The sequence below is a fragment of the Python bivittatus genome, unplaced genomic scaffold (genome assembly GCF_059951505.1).
Source record: "Python bivittatus isolate LINGU-HERP-01145 unplaced genomic scaffold, Pbiv_v1 ctg000020_np1212, whole genome shotgun sequence".
Taxonomy (NCBI): domain Eukaryota; kingdom Metazoa; phylum Chordata; class Lepidosauria; order Squamata; family Pythonidae; genus Python; species Python bivittatus.
This window is the reverse complement of record NW_028277030.1, coordinates 34,195,926-34,210,260: the sequence shown is the minus strand read 5'-3', so window position 1 is coordinate 34,210,260 and position 14,335 is coordinate 34,195,926. Positions and strand designations below refer to the sequence as shown.

Sequence of the window (14,335 nt, the reverse complement as noted above, 5' to 3'; positions counted from 1 at the left end):
ACATCTGGCATCTCTTTTTCCATGTAGGGCCCTAATCTGTGTTGGATGATCCTAAGCATTATTTTGCTAACATGTGAAAATAAGGATATTGTACAATAGTTTGCACACTCTGTTAAGTCTCCTTTTTTGTGAGTGGAGGTATTGGAGTGTAGATTGACCTCATCCAATCTGTTGGTTACTGAGTCATTCTCCAGATTTGCTGGCATAGTTGGTTAGAACCTTTACAGGTAGTCCTCGCTTAATAACCACAATTGAGGCCAGAATTTAGGTCACTAAGCAATGTGGTCATTAAGCGAATCATCATGTGACCACTTCATTTAGCAACTGCGATCCTGGCACTCCTGGTTGCTGCTCTGAAGCATGAATTGCAGGTCGTTATGTGGACAGAGTCCCAGGTAAGGAGTGCAGGGGTACCTCAGGGTGGTGGGGAGGCCCTGAGAGCCCCAGCACAGGCCACGTAGAAGTTAGGAGGACTGCTGCAGTGCAGTGCAAAGCTGCAGCTGCCCCTGCAAGCCTCAGCTGCTCTAGCCTGGCCCAGCAGTGCTTGTGACTCCATGGGGAGCTGCAACTCCCCCCCCACCTATCTCCCCCCATCTATCCCTTTTTGCTGCCCTGCATAGTGGTACTTGTTGGCAGCACCAGGACTGGGGCTGAAGTAGAGGCCTAAGGCCTTCAGCAGTTTCAGCCAGCTGCCACTGCCCCCAGGCCTTGACTTCAGTCACAGTGTTACTGCTGCCACTGAGAAATCCCATCCCATGCTGCTGGCCTTCACTGCCTCACACCGTTCTCCAAGCTGTGCCTCTCATTCCTTCCCCAAGCTGGCATCCCATTGTTGCAAGACCTGGGGAAGACCAGAAGGTTTCCAAAGGATCTCAAGAATGGGATGCCAACTTGGGGAAGGAACAGGATGTTGGCTTGGGAAAGGTATGGGACACACAGCTTGCAGAAGGAACAAGAGGTGCCAGCTTGGGGAAGGAATGAGAGGCAAGGCTTGGAGAACAGCACAAGATGGACAAGGCCAGCAGTGTGGCATTTTTCAGTGGAAGCGGTGGCACTGGGGCTGAAGTTGAGCCCTGGGGAGTTGGCAGCTGGCTGAGACTGCTGAAGGCCTTGGGCCTCTACTTCAGCCCCAGCCCCAGCACTGCCACTGCCAAGTATCACTGTGCAGGGCAACCAAAAGGGTATAGATGGGGGAGAGATGGGGAGGGGAGTTGCAGTGCCCCTGCAGTCATAAGTGCAGGTAGGCTACCAAGTGCCCAAATTTTGATCACATGACTGTGGGGGTGCTGCCACAACTGTATCTTCAGGCATGGGTCGTAAATCCACTTTTTTCAGTGCCTTTGTAATTTCAAACACTGAATGAATGGTTGTTAAGTAAGGGCTTCCTGTACTGATTCTTCTTCTATTGCTTACCATATTTCAATGGGCATTCCATCAGTTCCTGCAGCCTTCCAGCTTGGTAATGACCAGAGTGCTGACCTAACTTCATTTTCTAGTACTAGAGGTTCTTGTAAGTAGGGAATATCTTCTAAGGTATCCTCCTTCCATCTTTGTTTGATCTCCTTTGAATTGGTTATTATAATACTTGGCTTAAACAAAGGTGTGTATGCCTAGGTCATTTGAATGGTTCTTTCACAAGTGAAGCCATTATTAAAGCTAGAACCTAAGATAACTTCAAATTTCTGTGCTTCAGTTAATTTAAAAATCAATGGCTTGCATGTAGATAATCAGAGTAATCAAGTCCTTGAAAATAAGGAAAGAGCCACAACTTTGAAAGGAAGTTTGCATTACTAAGCAATCATTAATTCTAGTAAAATACTTTTAAGCCACACACCAATTAATCCACCACAGAGCCCTATGATGTATAAGATTTTAAACATACCTATTGCTTTTTAACTAAAAAGAATCAAATTAAAAACATAGTCTATTCTACCAAATAACAATGAAGAATACCTCCTTTCATTCTAACTCAGTGTTATCTTGCTGTCCTTTTTTAAAAACAATGTTTAAGGCCATTGGATTTTTAAAAATACATTAGCAGGTATTCCTCTATGGTTTCAATGGAATACTTCCAAACATAGAGGTGATTTTATCCTTCTGAATGTCCATAGCCTTGGTTTTAATTTTACTTTCCTAAAAAGAGCCATGGAAGATTATTTTTATATATGATTACTGCTGCGAGACTATTATATGCGCAAAAATGGAAAGATTCTGAAATAGAGATGGCAGAGATGGCAAAATTAACTTCTTTGATTGGAGAAATATCAATAACTACATTTATTAGTGACTGGAAACCCCTTATGGATTTTTTTGCTGAAAAAAAAGAGAAAAATGAACTTGTGATTTATGGGTTTGAAGATTAGAAAGGGTAGCTTTTGGAAAGAAGGAAATTATGATGTAACCTTAGAGAGAGAGGGTAAAATATAAATGCATTTATAACCTCTGTCAAAAAGATCAGAAGCCATTTCCTAATCATCTTTTTTTCCCTTTTCCTTTCCCTTTCCCTTTCTCTTCTTTTTTTCCTTTTTCTGTCTTCTTTTTTACTTATTCATTATTCTTCCTTATTTTCTTTGTTTCATTTCTAATATTTGTATTATCTTATTACAGAATTCTTCAATAAAATAATATTAAAAAAATAATTTTACTTTCATGAAGTGTTTTCAGGGCTACAAAATAAATTCCTTGCTAGTTTCAGGTGTTTTAATTTGTTGTATTACTTTTTAATCTTTTAAATAAGGTTGCAAATGTTCTTCTTCCTTTTGGACCAGAAGCAGCTAACATAGGTCTTTGTATTTATAATGGATATATGTGACAATATAAGAGTTGTTTTTTGGCAAGCACTAAGTCTTAATTGATCACTGCTTAACTGATCACTGCTTAAAGTGAAAAAGTATAATATGTCAGAATATATTTCTGAGGTTAATTCTACACAAATGTGATATTGATGTGTGTTGCTTTTTTCTGTCATGTTTTTAGGATTAATAAAATTAGGAAAACAAACTATGAAGTGATCTCGTATCTAAACATACATGATAAAATGAAAGAATAACAAAAGTATTATTTTTTGTACACACTATCTCAATCTTTTAATTATCCATATGCCATACTTAGCTCTTATCAGTCCTTATTTTAAGGTTTTGTACTTTAAAAAGAGCCTTTGGAATTTATCAGTGAAAGAGATGATGATTTAACTACCTAAAATAAATTTAAAAAATCTTATGGCAGAATAATCAAACTTACTGAGTTAGTGAAACTTAACGAGTTTGAATTTATTACAGATGGCAGCACCCAACAAACTTTAGATTGGAGACCACCCAGAATATTAGGACTGTGCACTTTATAAGTTCATTCTACATTCAGTTAAAATTGTGTAATTATTAAATTATTATCACCGATTCTCAGCCCTTCATCTGTTTAGAACTGAACTAGTGTAAATAAGGAGCTTTCATTACTAATTTCCTGTACAGTATGGAAACCTGATTTTCTAGTTTCCTAAATTGGCTTCAAATTAAACCAGTCCTGCAGAAAATAAGATTATTTCTTCAAAGACAAATGTATTGTGTTGTAAACACTGGAATTTATGTCCAGACATAAAATGAATTTAATAAGTATCATTACAGCATGTATGTAGGACTTGCCTGTATGTAGGAACTGAATGCAAGTTGTAAAATCAAACTTTAATCTGTTTCTTTATAGTGCCCCCATTTTGTAGAATAGTTTCTCCTGGTGGTCTAGATGGTGTTAACTCTTCCATAAAGCTGCCAAAATAGGGCCTTTGAGAATTAATGTTAGTCCATTCACTATGTTGACATCGGTATATTTAAATTTATTTGTTCTTCATTCATTTTAATTTTGTATTGCTATATGATTATCATTCTTTATTTTTGAAATAATCATTTCATATTGCTATATGATTATCATTATTTTTTTCATTGTATTGTACTTTATTGATTTAGTGGATTATTATAAACCACCATGAGTTGCAAGATGTGGCACTATATGTAAATCCCATCTTGTAAATCCCAAACCCACAATTCCAGTGAGGGGAAGCATGTATTTACAGTACTTATCTATAGGATACAGCTGAAAGAATTTAAAAGCAATTGTGTTCTACATGGGTGAGGGGCTCTACCAAACTAAGAATTCATTTTGGAAGTTACCTAGTTATAGGTAGTAACTAGTTGGATTAAACCACTTCATCCTATACAGATTATATTGAAATAATATAAGTGGCCTTAAACTATTAGAGCCTTTATCTCTAATTTACTTTTAGGATTTTTCTTGGGAATCTAAGCAGCTTTGTTCTACTGTGCCATTAAACATTTGGGGGGGGGGCTCAATAGAAAGAAGTCATCTTTACCTTTTGTTTACTTATTCTTGAATGCTGAGGGACAATTATATGCATATTCACTAACACTACTTTTGTATGTACATTTTCCTTAAAGTCTCTGCTTTAAACAGTACAGTGAGACAGACAGACAGACAGACAGACAGACAGACAGAAAGAAAGAAAGAAAGAAAGAAAGAAAGAAAGAAAGAAAGAAAGAAAGAAAGAAAGAAAGAACAGAACGAGCAGGAGAAATCCATCCAGATACAAAGATTCAATTAGTTTTGGTCTAAAAAATAGGAATATGTTAATAAGAAAGTGGTGTTAGGTGTGTCAAATAGTAAAAAAGATTACAGTTCTAAGCAAACTACTAACAAATAACATATTTTTATACTTACGCACTGTATAGCAAAGATATTTGTAGTTTTGAAAATAATCACAAATTTAAAAAAACTTTTGAAGCAGATAATTAATCTTTTTTATTTATAAATATGTCTGTTTTATTTAGCTGAATGTGGAGCAAGTGTATCTGGGAATGAAGGAACATTGCTGTCACCAAATTTTCCATCTAACTATGACAACAACCATGAATGCATCTATAAAATTGAAACTGAACCTGGGAAAGGCATCCACTTAAGATCCAGAACCTTTAAGCTGCATGAAGGTGATACTGTTAAGGTAAATGTCAATACACACATACCAATAACAAAAACCACTCAGTCCTGTTTCAGTATATTTTCTGAGCTGTAGTACTTGAGGACAAGTTTCTTTGCATTCTTTTCTTCTGCATGTAATGTCAGATCTGAGATTCAGGTCAGTCTTGAACTGGTGATCAGTGGAATGTTAGTTGAGTATTCTTTGGCTTAAAGAAGGGAAGTACTAGGACATCTGGTATTGTAAATACAAATTAACTTCAACTTGTTTCATATATGACTTTGTCTTGCTATGACCCTTGGTGTGTCCATATTTGGATCTTACAGCATATATGACAAACTTTCTCCAAAGTTTGAGCATTTGATGCTATTCAGATATAGAGTCCCAATATATCTGGAGAGTGCCAAGTTGAAAAAGCTAACGTAAATGGCAATTTAAATGACTGTACAACCTAGCTTCTCTGTCCTTCTCCTCCTGACACTTGATGTTTGCTTCATTCATTCATTTGCAATATTTATAGCTTGCCTCAAACAGCAAAGACTGGGCAGGCACCTTAAAGTCATACTGAAGAGTGCAACATATACATTGTTCAAATTCCAATATAGAATAAGCAAATGTTAATAGTTAAATGTATTCCCATCTTTCTTCAAGGTATTTGCTTTCTTCAAGGTATTTACATTTTGTTGTGACAGCAAGACTCATGAGACTTAGTAGCCCCAAAACAGCTGGGTAATATCTTATTCTGTACTGACTTCCTTGCTACATTTGAGAAACAGCAGCTTAATGACTTTCCTTAATCTGTCATACAGTATTTTTCTCCTCTGCTGTAGATTAAAAACCCATGTTGTTGGCTGGGACAGGATAAATTTAGGGTCAAGACAGGAAGCCTAAATTTAGTGAAACCTGGAGAGGAATAGGTTTTCAGGAATGGCTGCAGATCTGCATCTCTGTGAGGGTGCTTTTCATATGTGAGAAAAAGAGATATATGTTTGTTGTCACTGTGCTCATTGTTGTCCAAGGTTATTTTTCTCATTTTCATTCTCATTTGATCCTCCTTCAGTTCTTTAGTCTCCTCTCTAACTTAATTGTCCCACCTACAAATTATTAATTATAGTCAACTTCTATTTTTTATAACTGTATAAATAATATTTCTCTTCTTATCCTTTGTCCTTTTAAGCAGTATCTTCCCCTTGCCCCATTTTGGTGCTATTGAGAAATGTACATATGTGTGTTTTAATATATTAGGCAGTGTTACTGGAGAAACTGAGGTATGGTAGAACTGGGGAAGCTCAGTCAAAAGATTACTGGAATATTGCAGAAATATTACTATGGTGAAAATGCCATGTACAGCTAGTCCTTGGGTTATGACCACTCATTCCATGACCATTCAAAGTTACAGTGGCACTGAACGAGCCGGTCTGCAAAATTGCAGCTGTCGCAGTGTACCCGTAGTCATGTGATCATGATCCAGGCGCTCTGGTACCCAGCTTATGATTTTATGATGTCGCAGGGAGGCTTGGTAACATTATTGCTGACCTTCCCTGCCAGCTTCCCACAAGCAAAGTCAATGGGGAAGCCAGCAGGGAAGATCACAAGTCACTCCTGCTGCTTCTTCTCCTGAGGAGCCCCACTATGCTCCTGTGCACTGTAGTGGCCCCTGCCGGCCTGCCAATGCTCATTAGCGCCCACTCCAGACCCCCACTAGCCCAGTAGTGCCCGCCTGCAACACTCACCCACCCACCTGTTTGCCTAGGACTTAATCACATAAGATCCTTTCTTAACTTGTGCGGTCTCTGGGTTACAGCAGCAACCAGGGCTACCAGGATTGCCATTGCTAAGAGATGCAGTCATATGATGTCGCATTTTATGACCATATCACTTAGTGACAGAAATTTTGGTCCCAATTGCCATTGTAACCCAAAAACTACCTGTAGCTTGAAAATGCTTGCACTGATATCTTGAAGACTAGCCTTCGTTCCCTCATTTAAGCTCTATTTCCATTATGTTGGAAAGCGAAGAAAGAAACAGGTAAAGGAGGTCATTTTAATAACTTATATATTTATCAGTTATATAAATTATAGAAAAGTATAATTCAAAAATACTTGCACTGATTTCTATGAATCTGATGGACTTTATCTTCTAATGGTCTACCTTTCTTGCAGATTTCATCACATTTTGATGAAAAAATAGTTCCCTTAGAGACACCATATAAGTATTTTATGCTTCTTATATTAGATAATGGTAAGGCAGAGCTTCTATTGTCCTGAATTAAAACACTTAAAAAGGAAAATTAAAAGTTAAGAATCTGGCTGTCACAGTTTTAGGGATGATCATACTCCAAGCAAGATGCACATATATCAGTTCCAGCTGGAAACTATTTTGTTATAAAAATATGTTGTTTTTCATTACAGAAGAAAGCCACTTTCTAATTTATAATTAGTGGCTATATCCTGTGCCTACTATTTCTATAGGCTATCTTGATCTTCTACACTTTATTCTGTTTTACTGATTCATCTATATTCTGAATTCTATTTTACTACTATTCCTATAGCTTTATACATTCTATCTGACTCCTTTTTTTAAATTTTATTTTCTATAGCTCTCTAATATTCTTACTTTGTTTTTATGTAGCCTACAATCTTCATATAGCATTCTAACAGAACTCCAGTTCTATCTGAACCCTGTCTGTCTTGTTCCACTATCAACTACCTCTTTCTTTGCTATTGAGCTAGTCTCTCTGACTCAGTTGGACTTGACCATTGTGGACAAATCAAAACTTTAGTACCTTCATGGACCAGCATAAGACCATTGTGGTATTGAAACTGTCTCCCTCCCTCCTTCGGTTATTCAAATCTTTTTTCCCCTTTTCTCTTTTGTTCCAATTTTTCTTCTACTGACAATTTGAAATCCAAACACAGTCCTTGAGTAGGACAAATTCAGCAAGCACCCCAAAAAGTCCTCTGCTGAGGTAGCTCTGTTCATAGTAAAGGGAACAGCTTTCTTTTCTCTTGGGTAAGATCCTGTCAGGGGAAAGGAAGTGAGAGGAAACAAGTGTGGGCATTTTTTCCTCTACAGCAATCCACTCACACTGACCTAGAAAGGAATGAATACTTGAAGACAACTGATGACAATTGCCATTTCTGATGATAACTCAGTGTTCTGAAAATGATGCATGTCATCACATTTTAAATGACTAAACTGGTGTGGTCAAGGTGCATAACCACACAGGCTTTGCTAAATTGCATAAAAAAATCTTGTTATGGATAACTTTCTTCAACAAATTATTTTAACAACATCATCAACAACGAAAACTCCACAGACATAAATGTTTGAATTATTTTATTTATAAACAAGTTTTTTAAAAAATGGTTCTTTTAGCCAGATCAGCATAAGAAACTTAAAGTATTGAGTGAGTGGTGAATTCAGTGTATTTCTACTGAACAGAGATTAGAAGAGAAAAAACAAAGTTCCTTGCTTTTTTCAGTTGTCAAATTGTTTCTTAATTTTGAATTAATTGCTCCAAAGAAAATAAATCCCTTTCTGTAGCAGCAAAAGAAGCTACTGCTGTTAAAATTTGAATTATTATGTCAGTGATCTCCGGATCCAAATGTTTAGTAATTTCCACTAGCTCTTTAGTGACTTCCTTTAAAATATAATCGGCAAGCATATTTCTTGAATGGTTCAGCTTTGCACTTAGATTTGTTATAATTAGTATTATGAAAGGATGATTGCCTTTCTCTTTTCAAGGTTATGCTTAATTCCTTCCAAACTTAAAAATACAACTTTGTTCAGGGCCTTAGAAATGTATTTTTAGATAGTCATTGGTCTTTCTCTCAACCCATACTGAAAATTGTGAGCAGACAATTCTATTCTGTTTCTTTGTGATTTTGTTCAAAAATTGCACTTAGAATAGGCAGGTTCCTCATATAGTGCTCCAAACAACCCTTTCTGGTGATTCATCAGACATCCTGTGGAAGAGTGAATTTGCTGTTTTCTTCAATTTCAGTTGCTGCAAAGTGGTTACATGGAAGTATTTTGCAATGTCTGTTAAATTGTTCTTAGTTTCTGGTATACTAATCTTTTGTTAGAAGATGTATTTAATAAGATTGCAGTCATATGCTGGTGCTTCTTTACTTTTTAAAAAAAAATTGTTTAGTTTGGATACTTTGCAGTATTATCCATGCAAAGCTTTATACTTGCAGTTTAAATTCTTTGGACAGTTTGTTGTAGCTTTTACTATTCCTCCATATAAATATTAGCAGTGTGTAGATTTCTGGAAGTAAGGCACAGGGTTTTTGTTTTATTGTTTTACTATTTTTACTGTTTTATGATTGTTTTATTTACTGGTTTTATTGTTGTTGTGAGCCACCCAGTGTTGCTTAAGATGGGCAGCCATATAAATCTTATAAATAAATAAGTAAATAAATAAATAAATAATTTTAGTACAGAGGATTTTCCTTTCTTCTGTTGGTACAATGATACATAAATTGGGATTATTCAGGTTAACAAATTGTTCCCTAGATTATTTTTACATTTCTTAGTTTCTTCCTTATATGCTTTATTCAACAAATTCTCTGCAAGTGACTAGATCTTCATCAAAGTGATTAAATCATATCCATGAAATGTGCATTCTCAACTCAAAAATAATTTGTTGCATAAGCAAACATCTTTTTTTCATAATTTCCTTATTGTGTTTTTATTACAAAGTTTTCTATATTTCTATGATTGACTTGCTGTTTTTCATCTATGGGAGGTATACTAGATCTTTGTGATATCATTACATGCAGCTGCAATACTGTTTTCAGAAAATCTGAAATGGTAAACACTGATGATGACATTGAAAGTGGGATAGGTGGACAGCCATTAGAATCATGTATTCTGAAGAGGGCCAAATCCAGTTAAACACAAGCAGTTAATTCAGTTAGGTGCACCTACATCTTGGGTACTGTTCCTGAATTCATGGACTTGTAAAAGTCAAATGGTAAAATGAATCACTGTCTATTTTGTTTAACTGAATTAAATAACCCTACTTGAGGACAACAATAATTATATCTTTGTTCAAATATGAGAATTCCAGTGGTAATTTGGGAAGTCCAAATTAATCCTTAGCTAGGACTAAGAAGAAAAATAGTCCTTAAGGGGGGAGGGGGGAAGCATAAGAGCATCAAAATATTTCTGTCTGGCATATTCAGTATCTTAAAAGTAGGAATGCTTCTTATAATAATGCCTAATGTGGACAATTAGCCATTCATTTCTTTGTCCTACCACTTGTATTTTGTGCCTTTGCCTGTCTTATGCTCAAATGTGGGAACTCCATTAAAAGATTCCCAAGCAGGAACTTAATGGTCCATTGCAATGATTAGGTTATAGTCAATAAAGGTACATCTCAGGATCAGAAGTTTATTTCTTGAATTGTCTGGATTGTAGAAATATGACTGATATGATATCTTTGAGCTGGGTTCATCTTTTAACAACTTAATTTACAAAACGTTTAAAAACCTGATTTAAATCTTTTACAATATCACTTAAAAATATTCAACTTACATTAAAAATATGGTATTTTATATTTGCTACAGGACCCTTTTATCTTCCTTGCGTTAGAATCATAGATATTGAACAATCTAGATTTTTTTTCTACTTAATTCTCTTTGGAGATTATAGTTATTTTTATGAGAATGAACTTAACTTCAGAGTTATTTTATAAAACTGGAAAAAAATTACACAAAATCATGCTAATTTTCTCAGTGCTAAGAAAAGAGTCATTTGTAAAGAATTATTGGATTAAAATAAGAGACTTCATAGAATTTTCAATTATTTCTTCTTCTCTTGATCCATGTGAATTCAAGTTCCCAACCAGGCTTTAAATATTGGTAGTATTTGACACTCAAGGATATTTAAGTAATGTTTTTATTTTTGATAAGGACTGGTATACCTTCTGTTTCATGGCACCTACCATCTTCAATATCATTCCCCCGGAGATCTGTATAATCACACCCCTGCCATTGTTTAAAAAGCCCTGAAAACCTAGCTATTTCCCCAGATACCAGGCCAGGATGTCATATCAGCCCACTTCTGAATTTGAGTGGTCATTATTAATTTTTGAGTGTTTCCCCATGCCCAAATGGCCACTTGTATGATGTTTTAAATTGTTACTCTATTATTCTAATATTTTTTTAAGATGCCTAGACTCATGGGGTGGGGGTGAGAGCAGAGTAATAGATTTAATAAATAAATTTCCACCTCCTGGACTAACTCCAGACTGGAACCTGTATGTGCACTCATGGCTGGGGAGAGGGCTATGTCCAGGGGTGCTTTAAACTGGTGTGGCAGTTGCAGCCCTTACATGTGAGGACATGACTGTAATTCCTACTCTTGTCATCACACAGCTAGACTACTGCACTGAGCTCTAAATGGGGCTGCCTTTGATAGCCACCTGGAAGCTGTAACTGGTACAAAATATGGCAACCTGGATGCAGGAGGTGTTAGCCAACAGAAGCATATCACACTGTGCTGGCCACCAGTAGTTGCTAAGTGCAAATTGAAGTATCTGTTTTGATCTATACACCCTCTCCTTGTTTAGCAACTACCTTGGTTAGTGGCCATTTGCAAATATGATGGCAATAAATGGTAATAAAAAAATCATTTTCCAAATAATACATGCATTTACAGTCAAATTTTGTGCATTAAGTGAAAGTAATGTTGGTGTAGCTGCATGAGAGAACTTTATCTGAATGAGACAGCAGCAACCAGCTATCTTTGCAGCATCTCTCTCTCTCTCTCTCTCTCTCTCTCTCTCTCTCACCCACACACACACACACACACACTTAGCGACCATTTTGCTTAATGACATGGTTGTTGGAATGGAACTTGGTCACTAAATGAGAAGTGGGTGTAATGCCCTTTATGGCTTGGCACCAAGGTACCTCCAGGTCCACATTCTCTGTTTAGAACTGACCTGTCCAGTTCATTCACTGCAGGAAAAGCTCTTCAGGATCCCACATAATTGTGATATGAGAGGATGTAGAGAAGGGGGGCAAAACCAGAAACCAGTGTTTTCTATAATGGATCCAAAACTGTGGAACAAACTCTCTTTAAATATCAGGCTTGCTACAGTGTAGCGGCATTCCAGAACATATTAACAGTTAAATTGTTCTAGATAGCCTTTGGTGGTTGATGTCTTCTTGCTGGTATTGGCTGATGTCTAATTGTCTGATTTTCTTTTAAACTATTGTGTGTGAAGTTGGGTTGATTATAATTTAATCATATTTTAATGTTATGGGGTTGGTATTTCTTCTTTTTGTGGACTGTTACATTTTGGGGTGTTTTTATTGTTTTAGATTTATTTTTATTGTTTTTATTGTTTTATTATTTACATAACAACACATGCAAGATAAGTCTAAAGCAATAAAAACACCCCAATAATATTTATGTTACACCATGGTTGTGTTCATTCTGTTTATGAAGTTAGAAGCATAAATAAAATACACGTTGACTTTCACATGGCCTGAATGTTTCAGTGCACTTTTCTTTTTTTAAAAACATCAAAGTTTTAAAATGCACCTTTTAAGAAAAAAAAAAGTGTTTGTTTTTTAAGAAGAACCATTTTTAAAAGATTATTAAATGCAAATTTTAAACAATTTTTGTTCAGAATAATGAGGAAATGGCACAGAAATGATGTATGAATATAAATATGAAAATGAAACAGACTGCACAATAAAACAATCCACAGATATCTAAAAGTAGGCCTATATCTAGATATCTAAAAACTCAGATATCTAAAAGTGGGACCTACCTCAGGTAAATGTCTTATACTTAGCTGGAAAGAAACTTCTTGAACATAATATGGATAAATTCTGAGAAGAAGCATCATGGTATATTTCATCCATTCCTAGTATTATTTTAATAGTACATGATAGTTTTTTTGATATTCAGCTGTATAAAAATACATTAACATTGTTTCTGTTTATGTGCTACTTTTTAATGAGAATGACTTCAAAAGTAGTTCATTAATATATGTATTATTCTCTCTCCCTCTTTCTCTCTGTGGTTGTGTGTGTGGAACTTGGCAATAATAGGATTCAGAACCTAGACTCTTCCATCCAAAGGAAGAGACAAAATTGAATTTAAGATTTGGCTCTGACAATAAAGATGTCAAAACTATACAAACATCTCTTCTACTCAGCTGCAGTATCTTCCCATCAATGTATCTTCAGTGTATCTCTTGTCAGATATAGAGCAAAACAGAACTGTAGATAGATTTAGTTATATTATTCAGTAAAGTAATTTTCTATTATTACATAAGATTACTATTGATAGTATTTCAATAATTTTAACTTCTATACATTATGCATGTATATTGATTGTTAAATGTTATATATTAAATGTACTTTAGTAAACATCAAATTATTTTCCCCTTATCTTTAAAGAAGGGTGCACAACTTTTTAAGGCTACATTCAGCCTTTCAATGGCATGCTAGAAGTTGCATTCCAAAAAAATGTTGGTGGGTATCCCCAATTAATGTAACTAATATCATTATTCTGCAGTTATGTATTTAATATATATATTTTTTTTCCTTTCTATCATATTAAAAGATTAGAATATAATATAAACTTTAGCAGAAATCTTCAGGCTGCCTCCTGGATTTAAGGGGCCCTATGCAGCCCTGGGGCCTTAGGATACAGATCTCTGCAATTAGAACCTTCACTTGGAAATTGCATTGATTGTCTAATATCAACTTTTTTGTTGCAATAATCACAACTTGTTAAATACCATGAAAAGAACATCAGATAACTATTCTGTTCTTTGGTTTACTATCAGGGCTATTGATAGTGATCATAAGTTAACAAGCTAAAAGGCCTATAGGTTGCATTAAATATATGAAACTATAAAAAAACAAATGCCTAATACAGAAATCTGATAAACGCTCCAGAGATTTCACTGAGGCTCAGTGCAAGGTTTATGTTCTTGCAACTGAAATGAAGAAGTGTTTCAAAATGTTTAGTTGGCAAAGAGAAATTGGCCATTTGAAGTAATGCTCTTGGAAATGTGCACATCACTGAAACATACAGGTCAATGTGGTTCTTAGTTTTTGAATGTTTTTTTTTTTCCCCTAAGAACTGTTCAAAAGTTCAAGTCTTCATACACTCTGTGTGACTTTAGCCATTATAAAAGCATGTCAGAAATCAACAATATTAAAAATGAATTCAAGTTTCGCAGTCCAGTATTATAACTGAAGATAAACTTGGTGTTCTTTGCTAGGATTGCTGCTTCAATCCTGCTTTTTAATTCATTGAGGATTGATCAGACTGGTGTACATTATTTTTGCCCCTCTTCAGTGTGTTTAGAAGAAGCAT

General features: G+C 35.4%; 1 protein-coding gene across 1 annotated transcript in view; it reads left to right on the top strand.

Moving 5' to 3' along the window:
* Positions 1-14,335, top strand: part of CSMD1 (CUB and Sushi multiple domains 1) — a 1,157,732-nt gene that overhangs the window by 917,943 nt on the left and 225,454 nt on the right. Inside the window, exon 22 of the mRNA XM_088136832.1 lies at positions 4,836-5,005. Within this exon, the coding sequence (XP_087992958.1) occupies positions 4,836-5,005 (170 nt within the window). The remainder of the gene's footprint in view (positions 1-4,835; positions 5,006-14,335) is intronic.